Source organism: Electrona antarctica, assembly GCF_951216825.1.
Source record: "Electrona antarctica genome assembly, chromosome: 9".
Lineage (NCBI taxonomy): Eukaryota > Metazoa > Chordata > Actinopteri > Myctophiformes > Myctophidae > Electrona > Electrona antarctica.
The window spans coordinates 8706488-8730147 of record NC_136790.1 but is presented as its reverse complement, the minus strand read 5'-3'; the positions used below and the strand labels follow the sequence as shown (position 1 = coordinate 8730147).

General features: G+C 44.9%; 1 protein-coding gene across 5 annotated transcripts in view; it reads right to left on the bottom strand.

Moving 5' to 3' along the window:
* Positions 1-23660, bottom strand: part of cita (citron rho-interacting serine/threonine kinase a) — an 84538-nt gene that overhangs the window by 14438 nt on the left and 46440 nt on the right. For 3 of the 5 annotated variants that reach the window (XM_079510095.1, XM_079510097.1, XM_079510099.1), the window contains exons 28-37: positions 22983-23087; positions 22225-22365; positions 19220-19333; positions 18401-18593; positions 14384-14554; positions 5859-5996; positions 4236-4416; positions 2796-2887; positions 1657-1761; positions 903-1075 (exon numbers count right to left, since the gene is read on the bottom strand). In XM_079510095.1, the coding sequence (XP_079366221.1) occupies positions 903-1075; positions 1657-1761; positions 2796-2887; positions 4236-4416; positions 5859-5996; positions 14384-14554; positions 18401-18593; positions 19220-19333; positions 22225-22365; positions 22983-23087 (1413 nt within the window). The remainder of the gene's footprint in view (positions 1-902; positions 1076-1656; positions 1762-2795; positions 2888-4235; positions 4417-5858; positions 5997-14383; positions 14555-18400; positions 18594-19219; positions 19334-22224; positions 22366-22982; positions 23088-23660) is intronic. The other 2 variants (XM_079510096.1, XM_079510098.1) reach the window with 1 other exon arrangement.

The window sequence follows — 23660 nt, the reverse complement described above, 5'->3', positions numbered from 1 at the left end:
AGCGCAACCAAATTGCTTGCGTTGCGTTCCTTGCGTCGAGGACACCCTGCCCACCTGGAGGCAGCAGAGAGCAAGATTTTGTTTTCGTGCTCTGCTCCTACCACCGAAGCAAGACGGAAGCCACTCCGTTGTAAAAAATAAACACAGGCATGGCTATCTCACATTATTTCAATAGTTGCACGCCCTGAAAATGGCAGATATACAAGCTCACAAAGCGTTGCGTTCTGAGCTTGTATTGGCTAATAGTAAGAATTGTGAGCAATAGCCATTTGTGCTGCCAAATAATTGTGTGAAATTCCGCACTGTACAATGTCAGTATTGTATTAATTCTGGACAAATATACACCTACTGCATGCTCAGTCAGTCGGTCGACTGAAGCCCAAGCGTTCGTGCAGCTACTGTACTTACTGTACCTGAACCAGAGGGGATAGGTTCTTCTGTCTTTTAGCAACACCTGCCTATACAACATGATCCACACAACCCCATTGGGTGGACATACACACAATGTAACCACAGCGAGACAGAACGATGACAGAACAGAGGTAGAAGACATGTGTATTGAAAACATGCGGATAAAAAAAGAGGGAAAGAGAAGAGGGAGGGGGAGAGAAAGAAGTGAAGGCGCTGGCTGACTGTTCTTGTAAAGCGGACATTCGCTGTTTTGTTTGATTTTGTCTTATTTGAATTTTCATAACAAAACACACTGTATGTTGTACACATGCGCTCTCAAACGGAACACACTTGAAGGGTTAAGATCGCCATTTCAGATGGATGTCATTTACTATAAAGCTCGTCAAGGTATGAAACAGCCAATAGGGCCGTACGTCGTACATCTTACACTTCAGGCAGCCTAAAGCAAGCTTGAATAAATGACTGACCCCGTGCCCCGCCCCCCAACACACCGTACTCACAGCATCGGAGTCCACTTTAGTCCCTCGACTGCCGGCCACCACTGACTCCAGAACAGCCACCCAGCGCTGCTTGTCGGGGAAGCTGGGCGCCATGAAATACAGAGACTGGCCTGGCCAACAGCTGGTGAAGGGGTGAGACTCTAGCTTCAGCACGTAAGGGATGTCTGTGTGACACACACGCACGCACGCACACGCACACACACACGCACACGCACGCACGCGCGCACACACACGCACGCACGCACACATGCGCACGCACGCACGCACACACGCACGCGCGCACACACACACACACGCGCACACACACACACACACACACACACGCACACGCACACGCGCACACACACACACACACACACACACACACACACACACACACACACACACACACACACACAAATGAGTTATTAAATTAGTTCGAATTGTTAGTATCCTAATAGTCCAGTTTCAATTCTAAATTGAATTGTCTACATTTGAAGCCTGATTTATACTTTGTTTTGCACGCCAGTGTCACACACAGAAAATAGCGGATCTACAAGCTCACAATGCGTTGTGAGCTTGTAGATCAACACTTAAGTTGTCGGTGCGCAATAAGGTGCACAAACCGAGTGTAGTGGGGATTTAGAGCAGAGAGGAGCCTTGTGGGTTCAATTTCAAATCTGGAGAGGAGGCAGATTCACTTAAATCCTCCAACAAGATGAGTACAGCAGGATTAGAGAAGGATTGATCCAGAGCAGACCAGTACCTGACTTGGCGGTGTTGATGAGCTCAGAGGCTCCCACTGCTCCGTGCACGGACACCTCACCATCAGGCAGACACAGCTCAAACTCCTCTTCACAGTTCACACAGTCTGCAGGACAACAAACAGCAGTAAACTCTACACAGTTCACACAGTCTGCAGGACAACAAACAGCAGTAAACTCTTTACAGTTCACACAGTCTGCAGGACAACAAACAGCAGTAAACTCTTCACAGTTCACAGTCTGCAGGACAACAAACAGCAGTAAACTCTACACAGTTCACACAGTCTGCAGGACAACAAACAGTAGTAAACTCTTCACAGTTCACACAGTCTGCAGGACAACAAACAGCAGTCAACTCTTCACAGTTCACACAGTCTGCAGGACAACAAACAGCAGTAAACTCTTCACAGTTCACACAGTCTGCAGGACAACAAACAGCAGTAAACTCTTCACAGTTCACACAGTCTGCAGGACAACAAACAGCAGTAAACTCTTCACAGTTCACACAGTCTGCAGGACAACAAACAGCAGTAAACTCTTCACAGTTCACACAGTCTGCAGGACAACAAACAGTAGTAAACTCTTCACAGTTCACACAGTCTGCAGGACAACAAACAGCAGTAAACTCTTCACAGTTCACACAGTTTGCAGGACAACAAACAGTAGTAAACTCTACACAGTTCACAGTCTGCAGGACAAACACCAGTAAACTAGGGATACAACTATTTAACATTTTATTAGCGATTACCAAATACGGATACCAAATATTATATAATTATTTTTTTATCTCAAAATGTTGTGTATCTTATACTTGAAAATAGCCAATCTACAAGCTCACAATATGTCAAGGTGCGTTGTGAGCTTTTAGATCTGCAGTTTCCTCTTTATTTGCTATTGTATTTAGTAAAAATCGATTATTCTTCCAAAAATAACACCCCTTAAACATTCAAATGAATTAAATAACTATAAAGAACTTGATTTTTATTTTATTTTTTGCATAGGGACAGTTATTTCCAATAACGAATTAATTTATTTAGAAGCATTTAACAATTCTCATCCATGGAATGGTGGTTCTCATATTATCCTTAAAATATTAGACTCATACAATACAAATGTAAATAATATATCAATAAGCACAGACCTTCTCTGGGCTCCTCCTCAAAGATGGAGACTTTAGTTCCATCCAGCACAACATACTTCCTCTCCCAGCCCTGCTGGCCACGCTTGCCATGCCTGTGTGAGCAGATGCACATTATGAGCAAAGTAGCTAGCCTGACCGAGCAGATCCCCACTGAACATATGCAGACCATGGCCATCTTGCCAGCAAGGTGGTAACTAGATTTCCCATTGACAGCCCATACATCCAAACAGAAAAGTTCTATCTCGTTGTATTACACAGCTTGGTTGAATGCTTGATTCTAATTTCTGATTGGTCAATCGCCAAATTCAGCGGTGTGTTATTTCTGGATTACAGACCGCTCCGCTCTATAACAGAACGATATCTTTTCTTTTCAAAATCTTTTTATTTCCGTATGGGTGTCAAGTCACAGGTTCATAGAAAAAATAAAAATAAAATATCAGATTTTAGTATCAGTGACTGAGGTAAACAAACGTAGCCTACTGTATGAATCACAGAGATCGTGGGCAGACATAATGAAAAGACTGTTATTGTGCCCCTTCAAGACAAAAGAAAAACATTTTCTCCCCTTCAAGTCCCAATTTAGTATAGCCAATTCCCAATTCCCCAGCCTCTCTACAAGTACTCCATCTCTGCTAACCCCCACAATCAGTCATTGGGAGGGTGAAGAAAGCCTCAGGTCTCCTCCGATACCCGGGCCATCAAGCCAACATCTTCTTTACACCCAACAGTGAAAGGTCTCACTAGGGGGGCGTAACGCATGTGGAGGTACACGCTATCCCCCCCACTAACAGACCGATATCTAATCAAAGGATCGGAGCACCTGCTGTGCTGCTTGGAATTTATGCTGTACCCAACATAACATGATGTAAACTAACACACAATGTGATTTAACTAAACAACATGCTTTCAAGAATGTTTTTGAAAACATTTGAAGCCAGAAATAGACAATGCCGTACCCGAAAATTAATTCCATTTGATCAACACTCACTTCCTTATTTCCGACTTTCCGATGCGACTCGTTGCGCTCTGCGGGGCCAACTTGGAATACTTTCATTACCGTAAGCAAGGAAATACTTTGTTTTGTTGTCTTTTTTTAATGTATTAATTAGTGTATTAAGTGGCCGTGTAATAAGCAGGATAATGTATGGCTGGGTGATCATTGTTGATAGATAAATCACCCCGTCTGTGATTTATGCCCAAAATGGATGCCAGGTTGGAAGTGGTTAATAAAATTGTGACACGTCGGCTAATTACTGATAGTCTGATACCATAAAAGAAAGAGTCCAATAATGGGTGATATATTGTATATGGGCCAGACAGATGTATGTATGGGTCAGGCTCTACACACCAAAGGTAGAAAGAAGCTTAGTTACACATCTTTCATACAGTCAATATCAATAAAAAGTCTAAACTATTTTAGGTGCTGCATGCACGAGTTACCTTGGTTGCTTCATCCATCCCTCTAGGCGAACATGGCCGCTGGCCTCTTTGACCTGCAGGGCTGGGGAGTTAGCCTTGTCCCGACACAAAGCCTCTGTGAAGTGTGTGGCATACTCAGCTGGTAGGCCGCAAGTGGCCGGGAGGCACGGTGAACATTTGGGGTGGCACAGGGTGTGGCACTCTATAATCAGACAAAGACACAGGGTGGGGGAAAAAACAGTCAAGTCTATTTTTTTGAGCGCTCCAACATGTGACTTTGTCTCTACGTCACTCCCCAAGTCATGATCATGACTTGTGTGTGCCCTAGCTTTGTGTGTTGAACCGCTCACAGTTCGCACGTGTGCGATTTTGTTTTATACATACAGATAAAACAAAAAATACAATAAAGAATAATAATTGAAGACTTGTGCTCCTTCACCCGTGGCCCTATACTTGTTCCCCAATAAGAACATGAACAGAAACCAGTGCTGGGTGGGTACAGACCTAGACAGTAGAAACCAGTGCTGGGTGGGTACAGACCTAGACAGAAACCAGTGCTGGGTGGGTACAGACCTAGACAGTAGAAACCAGTGCTGGGTGGGTACAGACCTAGACAGCAGAAACCAGTGCTGGGTGGGTACAGACCTAGACAGCAGAAACCAGTGCTGGGTGGGTACAGACCTAGACAGTAGAAACCAGTGCTGGGTGGGTACAGACCTAGACAGTAGAAACCAGTGCTGGGTGGGTACAGACCTAGACAGAAACCAGTGCTGGGTGGGTACAGACCTAGACAGCAGAAACCAGTGCTGGGTGGGTACAGACCTAGACAGAAAGCAGTGCTGGGTGGGTACAGACCTAGACAGAAACCAGTGCTGGGTGGGTACAGACCTAGACAGTAGAAACCAGTGCTGGGTGGGTACAGACCTAGACAGTAGAAACCAGTGCTGGGTGGGTACAGACCTAGACAGAACCCAGTGCTGGGTGGGTACAGACCTAGACAGTAGAAACCAGTGCTGGGTGGGTACAGACCTAGACAGAACCCAGTGCTGGGTGGGTACAGACCTAGACAGAACCCAGTGCTGGGTGGGTACAGACCTAGACAGAAACCAGTGCTGGGTGGGTACAGACCTAGACAGAACCCAGTGCTGGGTGGGTACAGACCTAGACAGAACCCAGTGCTGGGTGGGTACAGACCTAGACAGAACCCAGTGCTGGGTGGGTACAGACCTAGACAGTAGAAACCAGTGCTGGGTGGGTACAGACCTAGACAGTAGAAACCAGTGCTGGGTGGGTACAGACCTAGACAGTAGAAACCAGTGCTGGGTGGGTACAGACCTAGACAGTAGAAACCAGTGCTGGGTGGGTACAGACCTAGACAGTAGAAACCAGTGCTGGGTGGGTACAGACCTAGACAGTAGAAACCAGTGCTGGGTGGGTACAGACCTAGACAGTAGAAACCAGTGCTGGGTGGGTACAGACCTAGACAGAACCCAGTGCTGGGTGGGTACAGACCTAGACAGAAACCAGTGCTGGGTGGGTACAGACCTAGACAGAAACCAGTGCTGGGTGGGTACAGACCTAGACAGGACCCAGTGCTGGGTGGGTACAGACCTAGACAGAAACCAGTGCTGGGTGGGTACAGACCTAGACAGGTGGCTGCCTGACGTCCAAAGTGCACAGTGTCCAGGCAGACGGCACACTTGGCAGCCCTCATGTTGAGGCCCACAGTGAAACGGTGAGGGATGTTGTGGTGCATCCTCTCTTTCACACGACGGCCAAACTCTGGTACACACAAGGAAGAAGAAAGCCTGAGTTACTATAGTATAATAAATGGTTGTGAGGCATTGTATTGCGCCCCTCAAATAGCCGATCTACAAGCTTGTAGATCGGCTATTGAAGTGCAGCAGGAATGAGTGCTATTGACTGCAAAGAGGGCCGACAGGGTCCACATTATGTATGCTCATGGGCAGAAGGAGTGCAATTTAGATACAGTGTCTAATGATTAGTCACTGATGATTAGATGGATTAGACTCTAATCCATCTAATCAGTTGGCTATTGTAGCTCAAAGACCGCCTTGAAATGAAAAATATGTTGGTGGTTCATGGCATATCCGGGGTCATAATATGGAGTGTTCTTAATCAAAAGTCCCTAAAAGTCCAATCTTATCTACTTCCCGTCAAACAAAATGAGTGATGTGATGATGGGCAGGCTGAAGCAGTCAGTCTGCCAGACAGACAGTAGGCAGGCTGAACCAGTCAGTCTGCCAGACAGACAGTAGACAGGCTGAACCAGTCAGTCTGCCAGACAGACAGTAGACAGGCTGAACCAGTCAGTCTGCCAGACAGACAGTAGACAGGCTGAAGCAGTCAGTCTGCCAGACAGACAGTAGGCAGGCTGAAGCAGTCAGTCTGCCAGACAGACAGTAGACAGGCTGAACCAGTCAGTCTGCCAGACAGACAGTAGGCAGGCTGAAGCAGTCAGTCTGCCAGACAGACAGTAGGCAGGCTGAAGCAGTCAGTCTGCCAGACAGACAGTAGACAGGCTGAAGCAGTCAGTCTGCCAGACAGACAGTAGACAGGCTGAACCAGTCAGTCTGCCAGACAGACAGTAGGCAGGCTGAAGCAGTCAGTCTGCCAGACAGAGGTGCTACTCTGAATGTCAAAGCTGGCAGACGCAGCTAAACAAACATTTCAAAAAACGTAACTTAATTTTGACTCAGTACCGCCTTGTCGCAGTGTGACACAGCGTGCAGGAGTTTGGATCCCATTGATCGAGTGGACGGGACGGTAGACTGAACCATAGATTATATTATTATATTAAAAATAGATGCCTCATTGGCCGCTGCAGTTCGTTAGAGCGTGTGTGTCCAATACAATGTAAGGTGGGAGTCAAGCGGAAGTGCGGAAGGCACGCTGTGTCGCTACCGCTCAAGTGACTACTGGCCAATCACAGCGCTAAATGGTGCATTTATATAGCGCCTTTATCCAAGGCGCTTTACATAGATTGTGCATTACATTCACCCATTCACACACACATTCATACACCGATTGCGGCGGAAGCCATGCAAGGTACCAACCAGCACATCGGGAGCAATTCAGTATTTAAGTCCGACGTCATTTTGTAGTGCTACGTTACGTCCGGGTCCAAGTGGCACCAGCTCCCGTCCGCATCTCATTGTAAATAGAATATCTAAACGCGTGAATCTTTTTACAATGACGTTATTTTTCAGAAAGGAAGCCATTGAGGGTTAAAATGGGTCTTAATGCTTCCAACTCGAGTAGAATTATTAATGTTTTGTACAAGTTTCCATGACAAAAAAAAATATGATGTGGAGACAATAAAGACTATTATTATCATTATTATTGAAGGTGGTAACAGTCCATTTCGGGGGCATATTTAGAATGTTTGCAGGCTTGAGTATGTTGAATCTAGTTTGCATTAATGAGGATTTAGTTGACACAATGAAATAAAATGGCGATATTATTCCGTGTGGGGCAGACGGCGTGTCACAGCCAGATTTGGGAGAGCAGCGCAGCTTTGTTGTTGCGAGGAAAGCGGTAAAATGAGACTTTCGTGGTTGTTTTCGTCTCAGATTTAGTCCGGCGGAGCGTCACAGTATAACTCTATGGGGACACAAAAGCGTATATGGGGACACAAAAGTAGGACCCGGAAGTATCTCACGTGCTCGCGCTCACGTCACGGCTAAAATACTGAATAGGCTCTATGCAGCCGACACTTCCGCGTTCAACTTGGGCCGCCGGAACGCTTCCGGTCGGCAGAAACTCATTCACTGTGAACGTACGGTCGTGATTTTGTAGGAATAAAGTTCAGTACTTTATACAACACTATTTCATTTGATAATGTGATGCCATAGTTTTTCATAGTTTGTATTATTTGTGTTGCGACGTTGACATGATGACATGAGTTAGAAACGTCTTAAATCTCCTGTTAAAAACGAGAGCTCTTCATGGATTTCTCCGTTGTTGCCATGTCCGCTTGTTATAAGCGACTTGGGGCTTGGCTTCTTGTCATACACATGATTGCTTATTTCTCTCACACAATCTGGCAACACGGGTTGTTACACTGCTCTGTATAACAGCTGGAGACGAGAGGTAGGTGTTGCCAGATTGTGTGAGAGAAATAAGCAATCAGGTCGCTTATAACAAGCGGACATGGCAACAACGGAGAAATCCATGAAGAGCTCTCGTTTTTAACAGGAGATTTAAGACGTTTCTAACTCATGTCATCATGTCAACGTCACAACACAAATAATACAAACTATGAAAAACTATGGCATCACATTATCAAACTAGAAAAAGTGCCCTTCTGGGCACAGGTCTCCACCAGGAGGATAGGACTGTGAGAGATGTTTGGCAAAATGTTTAGGATTAATATAAACATTTTTTTGAGGCATTTTGTTCCAAAAATGTGTTTTGCAAAAATCAACCTGTTGGTGGCGCTATAACAGGCCAATGTGAAAAGGGTGGGATATATTCCTCAGCCTAGTAAGAAAATGTGTGAAAGATTTCACGTAAATTGCATGCTGCGTTCATGATTTGAGGCTTTTGTTCAAAACGGGGCAATCTTGCAAACTGTGAAAGCTAATTATAGCCAATTAGGATGGAATATGAAATATCGGACAGATCCGACTTGAGCACATGACCATAGAGATAGTGTGTAACGATTTGTGAGATTTTTGGACAGAATCTGGAGGAGTAATATCAAAAAATGTGTTTTTATATGCGCTATAAAAGGCAGATGCGGAAAATGCAGGTCAACGGTTTGTCCTTGGCCTCTAGGGAGTGTGCATGCTACGTTTCACGCAGATCGGTGCAGTTTTAGGTAAAAAAATTGAAAAGCTGCCTCATGGTGGCGCTATAGCAGGCCGTTCTGGAAAATGTGGGGCAGAGGTTCATCGTTGGCATCCAGGGAGTGTGTGTGCAAAGTTTGGCATCGACCGGGTTAACGGTGCCGGAGATTAGCTGGTAACAGACGGACGGAAGGACGGACGGACGGACGGACGGACACACACACACACACACACACACACACACACACGGACACACACACGGAGTGCCAAACATACTCTCTCCCCATGCCTTCGGCCTGGTGGAGACAAAAATGAATCTAGCGAGACACATGGTATCATTTAGTGCCTTAATGGTATGAATGAAAGGTTTTTTGAGCAAGGAGAAGGAGACCGAAACGTTGTATATGTTTTCTTCTGCTCTGGTAATTAAAGTTTTTTTGGGAGCTTTTAAAACGGTGTGCAGACTTTCTCCTTTTTCAGTTTATTTATTTTGTTCGAGCTCCCGTTGAATTTTCTGGGATGTGTGTGTAGCCTACCTCCTGACCACTAAGGTGTTTTGAGCACCCATCCATTAGCTGTTTTTGGATGAAGATGAAGAAAAAAACTAAAACATACGAGCTAATGGATGCATTAGGTGAGTCATTTATTTGGACATAACAACATCCACTCAAGAGAGCCAAGACCCAGAAATAGCTAAAACTTGATAGGTAGTTTGTGATAAAGGAAATGCACTCAGAGCTAAATGTTGATGTGCCACACTGACGCAAGCTTGCTCACTCGCTCCATTAAATATTGTCCAATTTGTCCCCAACCCTAATGCCTAACGCACGCAATGCCACGTGTCGGACCCATGTGGCATCGAAATTATGAGTGGATCCCCTTTTCTCTATGGCTCAAAACAGCTGGAATGACAAAATATTGTTCTATAAGCCTTCTATGGTAAGTACAATACACTACCGTGTGGCATTCTAAATCAATACTTAACTAGAAAAAGTGCCCTTCTGACTTGAGCACATGACCATAGAGATAGTGTGTAACGATTTGTGAGATTTTTGGACAGAATCTGGAGGAGTAATATCAAAAAATGTGTTTTACAAAAGTCGGCCTCCTGGTGACGCTATAAAAGGCAGATGCGGAAAATGCAGGTCAACGGTTTGTCCTTGGCCTCTAGGGAGTGTTCATGCAACGTTTCACGCAGATCGGTGCAGTTTTAGGTAAAAAATGTGAAAAGCTGCCTCATGGTGGCGCTATAACAGGCCGTTCTGGAAAATGTGGGGCAGAGGTTCATCGTTGGCATCCAGGGAGTGTGTGTGCAAAGTTTGGCATCGACCGGGTTAACGGTGCCGGAGATTAGCTGGTAACAGACGGACGGAAGGACGGACGGACACACACACGGACAGAGTGCAAAACATACTCTCTCCCCATGCCTTCGGCCTGGTGGAGACAATGAAATAGTGTTGTATAAAGTACTGAACTTTATTCCTACAAAATCACGACCGTACGTTCACAGTGAATGAGTTTCTGCCGACCGGAAGCGTTCCGGCGGCCCAAGCTGAACGCGAAAGTGTCGACTGCATAGAGCCTATTTGGGGTTCAGTGTCTTGCCCAAGGACACTTCGACATGTTGACAGGAGGAGCCAGGATTCGAACCGCCGACCCATGGATCATTGGACGACCTGCTCTACCTCTTGAGCCACAGTCGCCCCAGCGCTACATTTCTGGGACTTAATATCAATTCAATCCAAAGGAGCTTTATTGGCATGAGAAAACTAACGTTTACAATGTCCGGCCTACCGAACGTCCCCTTCCGTGGCACACGCGGAAGCTTGCCTCCTCTTGAGATACACACGCCCCATGGCGTCTACCTTTTTATGTCTACTAGACCCGTACGTGCCCGTCGGCCACCGGCCTACTTGAGAACGATGCAACTTGGGAACCTAATAATACCCGTTGTCAACTTGTCATAGCACACGTTTTAACTATCTGTCTGTGTCCCTTTTGTGCCCATACTGTATATGGAGATCTCTGAATCTGTCTGTCTGCCTCTGTCTGTCTGCCTGTGCCCGAAGAGTGCAAACTGTGAAAAGTGTAATGGTTAAGTAATCAATTTGCAGGTGTGGGGTTGCCATGTCAATCTGAGGCAGAGGCTGGGAATGGCCAAAGGGTAATTTATGTTGACCAGATCTGTAGCGGGCGCTCTAAATAAAATAATTTATTTTATTGTATGCCCAAAAAGTATATTATACAGAGACGCTGGGGTCCTGAGAGGCTTCCCAGCCTGGACAATAGACATTCACCAACACAAAACAGGCTTTGTGGAATGTTTACCTGTGGATAGCAGAGGTTTTCCTGGCAGGGCGTTAGTGAGAACTCGCTAACACACTGGACCAGGGCTACTGAACGACCTGCTCCCACTGCCCCTAATTGCACTGTGATTGGTTGAGGAATCAGTGAAGCACCCGTCCTAGCCCCTGTTTCACTAGGCCATTTCAACTGGTCTTTAATGACGACCTGATGAAACAAGAACAGCAAGACTGATGGCAGACGTACTGCCCCGCAGACACTTGGCCATGGAGTGAGTGTGTGTGTGTGTGTGTGTGTGTGTGTGTGTATATGTGTGTGTGTGACACATGTGCACGTGTGGCAATGCATGCAGATGAGCATGGTAGGATGCAGCCATACTGGAAGACCCATGAACTTACTCTCAAAAGTGACCCTCCTCTTTTCTGCGGAGGGCAGTGGAAAGGGAGAGAGAGAGAGAGAGAGAGAAGAAAGAGGTCTAGCAGCAGCTGGGTGAAAGCAAACAGACCTAGTAGAAAAGCACCTGAAGTACTAGGATAGCTGGATAAGAGGGAATAAACACAACAGACACAAAATAGACCAGTGGTTCTCTAACATTTCCATGTCAAGGCATATCGGCGCGTTGCAATGCCATGTGTTGTGACCTTGTCCATCGGATATTTTTACAAAGTATAAAATAGGGCTTTAGTTACAAATCTGTATTGCCCTATTAAAACGCTGCTAAACCATTATTATTTATAGATGCACTTTACACCTTTGCACATGGTTCTTGTATGTATGTTTTTATGCTTTGTAATCGTTTCCTAATGTATAATGTATTCCACTGTCTGTCTGTTTTTATTTTATGTTGTGTGTGTGGAGACTGCGGTGTTAGCATTATGTTATGCTTTAGCTATTGAAAAATAGCAGAGCTACAAGCTCATAGCGCGCCACCGAGTGGCGCGCTACGAGCTTGTAGGTCTGCTATTTTTGAAAAATTGTGAAAATATTTATTTCAGAAAACTGGAGGATTTAGAAGATTTTTTTTATTTATTTTGAGGTTAAATGGGTTAATTGGTACTCATATTTACTGAGGACCCACTGGAACCCCCTCAAGGAGCCCTGGAAAAGTCCTACTTACTGAGGACCCACTGGAACCCCCTCAAGGAGCCCTGGAAAAGTCCTATTTACTGAAGACCCACTGGAACCCCCTCAAGGAGCCCTGGAAAAGTCCTACTTACTGAGGACCCACTGGAACCCCCTCAAGGAGCCCTGGAAAAGTCCTACTTACTGAGGACCCACTGGAACCCCCTCAAGGAGCCCTGGAAAAGTCCTATTTACTGAGGACCCACTGGAACCCCCTCAAGGAGCCCTGGAAAAGTCCTACTTACTGAGGACCCACTGGAACCCCCTCAAGGAGCCCTGGAAAAGTCCTACTTACTGAGGACCCACTGGAACCCCCTCAAGGAGCCCTGGAAAAGTCCTACTTACTGAGGACCCACTGGAACCCCCTCAAGGAGCCCTGGAAAAGTCCTACTTACTGAGGACCCACTGGAACCCCCTCAAGGAGCCCTGGAAAAGTCCTACTTACTGAGGACCCACTGGAACCCCCTCAAGGAGCCCTGGAAAAGTCCTACTTACTGAGGACCCACTGGAACCCCCTCAAGGAGCCCTGGAAAAGTCCTACTTACTGAGGACCCACTGGAACCCCCTCAAGGAGCCCTGGAAAAGTCCTATTTACTGAGGACCCACTGGAACCCCCTCAAGGAGCCCTGGAAAAGTCCTACTTACTGAGGACCCACTGGAACCCCCTCAAGGAGCCCTGGAAAAGTCCTACTTACTGAGGACCCACTGGAACCCCCTCAAGGAGCCCTAGGAAAAGTCCTATTTACTGAGGACCCACTGGAACCCCCTCAAGGAGCCCTGGAAAAGTCCTATTTACTGAGGACCCACTGGAACCCCCTCAAGGAGCCCTGGAAAAGTCCTACTTACTGAGGACCCACTGGAACCCCCTCAAGGAGCCCTGGAAAAGTCCTATTTACTGAGGACCTACTGGAACCCCCTCAAGGAGCCCTGGAAAAGTCCTACTTACTGAGGACCCACTGGAACCCCCTCAAGGAGCCCTGGAAAAGTCCTATTTACTGAGGACCCACTGGAACCCCCTCAAGGAGCCCTGGAAAAGTCCTATTTACTGAGGACCCACTGGAACCCCCTCAAGGAGCCCTGGAAAAGTCCTACTTACTGAGGACCCACTGGAACCCCCTCAAGGAGCCCTGGAAAAGTCCTATTTACTGAGGACCCACTGGAACCCCCCCAAGGAGCCCTGGAAAAGTCCTATTTACTGAGGACCCACTGGAACCCCCTCAAGGAGCCCTGGACAAGTCCTACTTACTGAGGACCCACTGGAACCCCCTCAAGGAGCCCTGGAAAAGTCCTATTTACTGAGGACCCACTGGAACCCCCTCAAGGAGCACTGGAAAAGTCCTATTTACGGAGGACCCACTGGAACCCCCTCAAGGAGCACTGGAAAAGTCCTACTTTGAGCAATAATAACATGCAGGAAACCCTACTACAGCTTCACAGCAGCAAGTATCATCCATATTGACTGGTGAAAAGGCGAGGTGTTTGAGTGACACAGCAGTATATCATATACTGTATGAATTAATAGTTTATTTCGGTCATTAAAGCATATACATAGTTAATTGCAACAAACTTTACAGAAAATATTTTGACCGGAAAAGGTGTAGGCTGAAGCCGTAGCTTATATAGTGCCTACCTAGTGCCTGCCTACTTTTTATCTTGTATTATACAAGTAATAATTATAACAACAAAACTTCGATATAACAGGCAAAACAAAGGAAGACATTTTATTGCATCACTTGGTGGCGATAATAGATTATAAAAGGTTTATAATGTTTTATATTTGTCAACAATATAAACAAACTATTCCATATTTCTGCTGCTATAACCGATGAACATATTTTTTAAATGTTGGTTCTTGTTATTTCAAACATCAGTATACACTATATCTACACTTTGCATTTGTCTACCAGCCGGTGTTCGCCACGCATGACTGACCTTCCGGTGTGGCGGTCTCTTTGCAGCGAGTCGAGGGGTTGAGGAGGCTGCTGGGGCTGGGCTGATGTTCTGGGGATTTGACGATGGCCGACATGAGGATCTGCTGGCGGGCCATGGCGGGGGTGGACGGGGCCTGGTGCGCCTGATGCTCCAGAGCTTTAAAATGTGACGCTGTAACATTTACAAATAAACATTGGATAAAATAAAATAAAATACAATATAGGCAATATGACTATAAGAAGTCACATGGGGCCTGGGCCGTGGCTCAGCGGTCCAGGCACCTTGGCTGGTAATCCAGTCTGGCAGTGTGCCGCGTGTTCGACTCCCGATCCCGACGGCCTTTACTGCATCTCTCCCCATTTCCCCATTTCCTGTCAGCCTACTGTCTGTCCCTCCATAAAAAATATAAAATAAAGGCGAAAGCCATAAAAAAATAAACATAAAAAAATAAAATAATAAGACACATGGAATAAAGCTAATAGTCTAGGACCTGGCTAAGATATGTATGCACTTCATTTAGGAGAGAATATCTCAATTGTTCTTGGCTAATATGACCCCCGCGAACAACTTGGGAACTGTGAAAAATTCTCTATCCGGGACGAAATACCCGAAAATGACCACACCCTTTTTAAAATGACCGCTAATTCAAACATGGCTCTATCTTCTAAACTGTTGGAGCTACAGATTTTCTGAGGTGCTCAAAATGTTCAGAAAACTCATGTTTGTTGAATCCGTGCCCGAGCCAGCAACCCTCCAGGTCATCATAGTGGCCAAATCCAATATGGCTGCCAGTCCGCCACCTGAAAAAGGTTTTGTCTACAACTTTTGAACCAGATGAGCTATGAATGCAAACTTGGTGTCTAAATCATGTTTTTTGACAATTAGAAACATTTTGGAATGCTTATCAGTATGACTGGGTGTGGCTGAACCTCTATTTTACCAGAGGTGGACAGAGTACTCGACCCCAGTACTTGAGTACAAATACGACCTGTTCAGATTTACTCCACTACAAGTAAAAGTTGTAGCGATCGGCTATCGCACGCACGCACACCACCGCAATTATTCATGTCCACGCACAACCCAGCACACCCACAGACTAACGTCAGCGCAGCGACACGCCCCCGACGCTCGTACGTTCACGTTCTATGAATGGAAGGGTAGGCAAGATGGAGGCGCCGGTCACAGAGAGGAGAGACTGGAGTGAAGACTGAGGAGCGATCGCGTACGCGAGTTTAAAGTTTAGTACAGTCTGTGCGGTGCGTCGGATCTACAATCGGATCCATTAGGAGAAGAACCTAAGAAGTTAAACCTTGGTGTTCTCACTTCTCACTGTTCGAGTGTCCGGATCTTGGAGCACAGCAACGGAGCTGCACACTCAAACGACCTGCTTTATCACCCCGGTACAGGCCGCAGGATTTCTTTTTGTTTGTTTATTTTTTGGGTTGAATAAATTTTATGCAAGTATTGAATAACAGTGAAAGTGTTGTGAGTATTGTGGACGTTATACTGTGTACCTGGGAAACTGGACTGGATTTTGGGTGTGGGCTGGAAACATCAATACAATCAATACAATCAAAACAAAACTGTACTGTGTCTGTGTGAATTCTGCTGCATTGAGTGAAGGTCATTTTTGGGTAACCTATCCCTGGCTAGGGTTTACAGGTTCAACTTCATGTGGTGTGTATATATCTGCTATATTTGTCCTGGTTAAATCCTTGTAAGGTTGGCTTAAAAAATAAGCAGTTGTCCCAAAGTGGTCCAACTGTGTTAGGCATTTGCCTAACTGGCACCCCAAAACCGAGAACATCAAGCAAAACCGTTACAAAGTAGTTCAGTTAAAAAGTTACTTGAGTAAGAGTGAAAAAGTATGTGCTATTAAATGTACTTAAGTATTCAAGAGTAAAATCCATTCCTTTTCTCCATTCCATTTTCTTTTTGACCCTTTCCAGACCACACACACACACACACACACACACACACACACACACACACACACACACACACACACACACACACACACACACACACACACACACACACACACACACACACACACACACACACACACACACACACACACACACACACACACACACACACACACACACACACCTCACATCATATGTAGGCTACTTAAGAAAAGTGTTAGGATGTATTTAAGTATCAAAAGTAAAAGTATTAAAGACATTTTCATGGTACAAAGAAAAAAAAACAGACAGACATGTCTACTTCTCTTTCCTTTCAGAATAATGCAGCAGTCCTTTTTTTTCTTTTTTTCTCCATTGCTCTGTAAAGCACTTTGAGCTGCATTTCATGTCATGAAAGGTGCTATACAAATAAAGTTTTATTATTATTATTATTATTATTACTCCAAAGAAAGAATTGTCCTTCTAGCTAGTTTTGTCTTCCAATTTCTCCATCTCCATCCACTATGGTTTCATCTGTCCTTCAGTGTCCTAGGCTGAATGAAGGTCTAACTCTCCAGCACATCATAAGTGCTCTTATAAGCCGGATGCTTAGGGGGAAGAAAGGGAAAAAAATACCATTCCTTAATACGAACATGTAAGCACTTCACCATGCTAGTCGGCCTCCAATATTTCAATTCAATTCAATTCAAAGGGCTTTATTGAAAGAGCTCTTTCACTACATCCATAAATCTTCTCTTTGGTCTTCCTGCCTGGCAGTTCCAACCTCAGCGTCCTTCTACCGATATACTTACTATCCCTCCTCTGTATGTGTCCAAAGTAACCATCTCAGTCTGGCTTTATCTCCAAAACATCTGACATGTGCTGTCCCTCTGATGTACTCATTCATGATCCTATCCATCCTTGTTACTCCCAGAGAGAACCTCAACATTTTAGTCTCTGCTACCTCCAGCTCTGCTTCCTGTCTTTCTGACTATCTCTAAAACATAAATGTGTAAACTACAGATGTAATTTTATTGAAACAATAGAATAATAGCATAAGAGCTAAGAGCATAGCTTAATAATGTATGCTGAGCATTAGTCAAAGGTATCAAATTTAAAACAGTATGTTTAAATTGGAAACACGCGCGAGCACACACACACACACACGCTCCATCCTTTAGATTCCAAACGGAGAAGACCTTTTTTTGTCCTGACCAACTTCTATATATATCGAGGTGCAAAGGATTCCAGCTTTGCATTATTCCAATGCGTTTCTAATGCTCAAAAAGCACAAAATAGGCACCAAGTTTGCAAAAAAGGACAAAGTTAAAGTAAGTAAAACAAATTGTCAGATAGTCGCCATCTTTGATGCAAAATAGAGGTTCAGCCACACCCAGTCATAAAGATGATCATTCCAAAATGTTTCTAATTTTCTAAATGTCCGCCACCTTTTTCAGGTGGCGGACTGGAGGCCATATTGGATTTGGCCACTATGATAACCTGGAGGGTTGCTGGCTTGGGCATGGATTCAACAAACATTTTGAGCTCCTCAGAAAATCTGTAGCTCCAATGGTTTTAGATAGAGTCATGTTTGAAGTAGTGGTCATTTTTAAAAGGGCGTGGTCAGTTTCGGGTATTTCGCCCCGGATAGAGAATTTTTCACAGTTCCCAAGTTGTTCACGGGGGTCATATTAGCCAAGAACAGTTGAGATATTCTCTCCTAAATGAAGTGCATACATATCTTAGCCAGGTCCTCTACTATAAATACAATCTGAAAATGTAATGATGATGTTTTAGGCCGACCAGCTGAAGAAATCATGACATTTCTGAGACCATTCATGTTTCTGGAAGATGCTTCTAAACTTGCATTCTATTGCTCGTTTGATCACTTCAAATACTCTTTCATCTTAAAATAACGAATGACCGAAAATAGCCAATCCACAAGCTCACAACACGTCGTGCTGCGACGTGTTGTGAGCTTGTAGATCTGCTATTTTCGGTGCGCAGCAGCATGCTTTCACAGAAGACACACTGGCTTCTTATGGAATCCAAATGACAGAAATCAGTCGTGGCGACTGAGAACTTTAATCCATGCATCGTGAACACCCACCCTCTTCTCTGAGGGATCGCAGCTCTATCTTCATCTTCTGCAGGGTCTCCTCCAGTTCAGAGCAGCGCGAGCGTTCCTTCTCCAGCGCCAGCTTCATGTCACTGTACTGCACCGGCAGCGCCGGCTGCAGCGGAGGACCCAGCGCTCCGTTGGTCGTGGTGCCCACGTCCTCCCGGCGCCGCCCGAATATACCCTGACCCACCCGGACACAAGAGGAACGCAGTGTAAGCAGTGGTGGAAAAAGTGTTTTACTTAAGTAAAAGTACCAATACTGCAATGTAGAACTACTCCGTTCTACTAAGTCCGGAATTCAAAGTTTGCTTGAGTAAAAGTACAAAAGTATTGGGATCAAAATGTACCTAAGGCACGAAAAGTAAAAGTACTCATTATTATGCAGAATGTATCATTTCAAAATTTCAAACGTTTTGAAAATAGCAGATCTACAAGCTTGTAGATCGGCTATTTTCAAATGGTCAAAAACTCAAAATGTATATAGAGCTGAAGTGGTAACTATGTTTTGTAATAATAATCAAAATCTACAAAGTAACTAAAGTTTGAAAAAAATGTAGTGGAGTAAAAGTACAATATTTGCCTCTGAGATGTAGTGGAGTAAAAGTATTGGAAATTGGAAATACAAAGTACAAATACCTCCATAGTGTACTGAAGTACAATACTTAAGTAAATGTGTTAGTTACACCACTGTGTGTAAGCCACTGAGTTTATTTACAATAATATTCAGAAACATACCACAAGTCATAACAGCATGATTGGGGATATTGTTACGGTGTATTGTGAATAATTTATGGGAATTATATTTACAATTGCCTTTTTTTTCTTGGTGGGCTGGTCCATTTTGGCTTGGAGGAAGTCGATGAGTTTGGTCTGCTGAGAGATGGTGCCTTCCATCTTCACCTTCTCATGGGAGTACACCGCCTGAGAGCAGGACGAAAACACAACCTCAGAGAAACACTCGCTTCTAATTTGAACTCATGAGATTTGGGAACTTCAAGATTGATTTGATCCCACTTGATCCCTCGTGAGACTTCTTAACTGTAGTAGAAGTCCTGGCTGCAGACACTCACTAGCCAATGTTATGATTGTGTTGCATCACATGCAGTGCATTTATGCACTTGTCTTGCACAGTAATGATTCAAATAAGTAATCAATCAAAATAAACAGTTTGTTCCATTAAAAAAAGTGATTGCCAGACGGCTGGCATAGCCGTCTGGGCATCTAGGCTGCCAATGCCGCCTGACAGCGTTTTGCGGGTTCGACTCCCGAACCTGACGACTTTTGCTGCATGTCACTCCCCATCTCTCTGTCCCCATCTCCTACTCCATTTATCAATAAAGGCAGAAAAAGTGAAGGGCTGCGTAACTGCCGCGGACACACGTTAAAATAGATGACATTGATTATAGTGGCAGCGTACCATTGCTGCAGAGCCAATTCCGTCCCCACTGTAGCCCGGCCATAATGAAAGTTGATGGACCCTTTTCACAGACATGTCATAGTAGTGTAAAGACAGCTGCAGCTAATTCAATTAATGAGTCAGTTTGGTTTAGGTGTGCCAAAGAGCAAGCACTGACTATATTCAAAAGTGCACACTTTAGGTGTGCACACTAAGTGGCACACCTAAATCATACATTACATTACATTACATTACATTACAGTCATTTAGCAGACGCTTTTATCCAAAGCGACTTACAATAAGTGTATTCAACATAGGTAGGGAACAAAAACTACTAATCACCAGAAGTCTTTAGTGCATTTTCTGCAAAAACAAGCAACCAAGAGTATACCTAGCGCTAAGGTAAAAGTGCAATATATCAGCTACCTATTTCCTTAACCAGATGAGACAAAATAGCTAAATCAAATGAGCATGAGCTAAAACAATTAAGTGTATCGACTAAACAAGATCCAATAAACAATACAACAATAGAAAACAAGCGTTCGTACAACTAGTTAACAACAAGTAGGTCAGGCAGAGAGGAAGGGTAGTGTTTCCTGAAGAGGTGGGTTTTCAACCTGCGGCGAAATATGGGCAGTGACTCTGCTGTCCTAACATCAGTGGGGAGTTCATTCCACCACTGTGGGGCCAGAACAGAAAAGAGTCGTGACCGTGTGGATCGGCCAGAAGGACCCTTGAGTGACGAGGCAATCAGTCGCCCCGAGGTGGCAGACCGAAGTGGTCGGGCAGGGGTGTAGGCATCGACCATAGCCCGGAGGTAGGAAGGAGCTGTTCCTTTCACTGCCCTATAGGCTAACACCAGGGTTTTGAACTGGATGCGGGCCGCTACGGGGAGCCAGTGTAGAGAACGGAGAAGGATGGTTGTGTGGGAGAACTTGGGGCGGTTGAACACCAGACGAGCCGCAGCTTTCTGAACAAGCTCCAGAGGTCTGATGGCAGATGCCGGAGCACCAGCAAGGAGGGAGTTGCAGTAGTCCAGGCGGGAGATGACGAGAGCCTGGATGAGCACCTGGGCTGCCTTCTCCGTGAGGAAGGGGCGAATCCTCCTGATGTTGTAGAGGAGGAATCTGCAGGACCTTGTCACTGATGCGATGTTTGCCGAGAACGTCAGTTGATCGTCCAGGGTCACACCCAGATTTTTCGCAGTCCGAGTTGAGGTCACCACAGCATTATCAATGGTGACACAGTTGTATTAGCTGCAGGTGTGGTCACCCTTTTGAAAATCTGCGTCATCTACAGTATGCTTCATATTCAAGCTGTTGGCAAAACAAGATTAAGACAAACTTTGTGTATTCACAGTATGGAAACATGTTTTCCTGAATAGTAGTGTATGTACCAGTGCTGTTTTAGGATGGGACAGAAATGGCCTAAAATAAGGCAAAAGGATATAAAATCTTTCATTTTAGGGAAAATGCACTTCTCATAGTGTACTACCTTATGTTCTCCAGTTGTTACTGAATGTACTACATGAATGTTCACCAGCTTAGGGTTGGGACAGAGCCCAAGAATAGTGTCTCGTTACGCTTTTATCTCTCCACAAAGCGGGGTGCTATGGGCTGTAGTTCCAAACATTGGAACTTTCTCATTGAGATAGAATGAGAACTTCCGCATTCCATTCTTACACTGGGAGGCTAGTGACGTAATTCTCTCACTCTATGGGTCTGGGTTGGGATAGGATTTTCATTATATATATATATATATATATATATATATATATATATATAATATCCTTTCCTTTATTGATAGATTACAGAAAGGTAGACAGTAAACGGGGAGAGACTGAGAGATGGGGGGGAAGACACAGTAAAGTTCATCGGGATTGGGACTCGAACCCGCGACACACTGTCATACTGGATTACCAGCCAAGGTGCCTGGACAGACAGTGGCCTTGTGGTTAAAGTGTTCGATCCCCGGCCGGGTCATACCAAAGACTGTAAAAATGGAACCCAATGCCTCCCTGCTTGGCACTCAGCATCAATGGGTTGGATTGGGGGTCAAATCAACTAATGATTCCAGAGTGTGGCGCACGCTGCGGTCAAATACGGAGAACAAATTTCATAGTGTGCGACTAATCGTACGACTTTGACTTTGGACCGCTAAGCCGGCCCAGGCCAGGGATGTGACTTTAACGATTCGTGTTCGTCATCGATTCCCTGTCAACGTTCCCATTCCGTAACGTTTCCCTTTAACGACTGCTATAGGCCGGGGTTCCAAAAGGACCCTTACAGGTCTTCAACTCCGAGTGTACAAATGGAACCAAATGGACCCGAAAGGGTCAGCTGGTACTGAATGTACTGCATGTTCTCTAAATGAATGTACTATATGAATGTTCTCGAGCTGGTACTGAATGTACTACCTGAATGTTCTCGAGCTGGTACTCCAGGTCGGTTCTCTCCGTCTTCAGCATGTCCGTCTGGTCCAAGGCCTCCTGCAGACCCTGGGTCAGACGGAAGATATGGCTCTTCTGGAGGTCCATCTGCTGCTGCAGCTTGCCTTGCTGAAGAACAACCCACACACATGGACAGTTTATGGTCAAAGGCTTGATTCATTTATTCCAAGGACATTTAATTGACTGAAATGAGTTGTTAATTTGGCTAAAACACAGATGGCCTCTTTGGTTCCCTTTCAAATTTCTGTTTTGTTGTCTCACTATAGGGGGAACACTCACACCGTTATGTTAACACAGAGCCATATAAGGAGAGTTACATCACCTCCGGTCACTTCATCGGGCCAGTCTTCTACAGAGCCTTCTATTAGCGAATAGTGACAAAGCCCTGAACCAGAAGTTTACGGAATGCACTGGAATCTATGAGCGTTTGTCACTATTTCGAGTTTCGCACATGAACCACGTGACGACACTGTTTCTGCCCCCTCACTGACGCAACTCTCCAGGCTGTGTTAACACACTAAATACTGCTTTTCTTACTGCTTTTTTATTATTGGTACCTACTGGGTGCTACTACTAACACATTATGATTACTTTTGTACTGCATTGGAGTGATGCCAACAGATCAATTTCGTTGTACATGTGTGTAAACAGTGTTCAATGATAAAATAAAATCTATCCATCCATCCATATGCGTTTTGCGTGCATGATTATATTTCACTTTCTACCTCATCCATCAGCCTTTGTTTCAACTCTCTCTCAGTCTCCAGTTTCTGCTGTAGGCTGCGGGCGTTCATCTCCAGCATGGCATGCTTCTTTTCCAGGTCATTGAGCTGTTCAAACACATTTTAATATTATATTTCAAACAACTTCAAACTATGAAACAGTTTTCCTCTGCCATATAAAGCAAAAATAAATTAAAAAAAAATCACACCCGTGTGAAGTGAGGGGCGCTCTTATCATTATACATCATCATACATCATCTCATGAACAACTGAATTTATGTGATTGGTTAGCCCACGCCACGGGTACCCAAACTGTGGTGCGTGCATCCCTTGTGGTGCGCGAATGTCCTCTAGGGGGTGCGTGACATGAAAAGGGTAATGGCGGTTTAATGGTGTTATTTAGCACAAACAGCAAAATCCGGTAAACCACTGTTGTAAGATGTATAGAGCAGTGGGAGTATTACAGCAGCTCAGTGCAGTGACATTCCGTTATTATTTGCCTATAATCATATTAAATAATGTATCATTGTCGGCCAAATGCAACAAGACTTATTGTTGGGTGGTGCGTGAGCTAGGTCAGGAGGTAAGAGGGGGTGCACAGCCAAAAAAGATTGGGGACCGCTGTTAGCCATTTGCTCGTCTACATATGACGTAAATTTTCCCTTCATTGTCAATGGCATT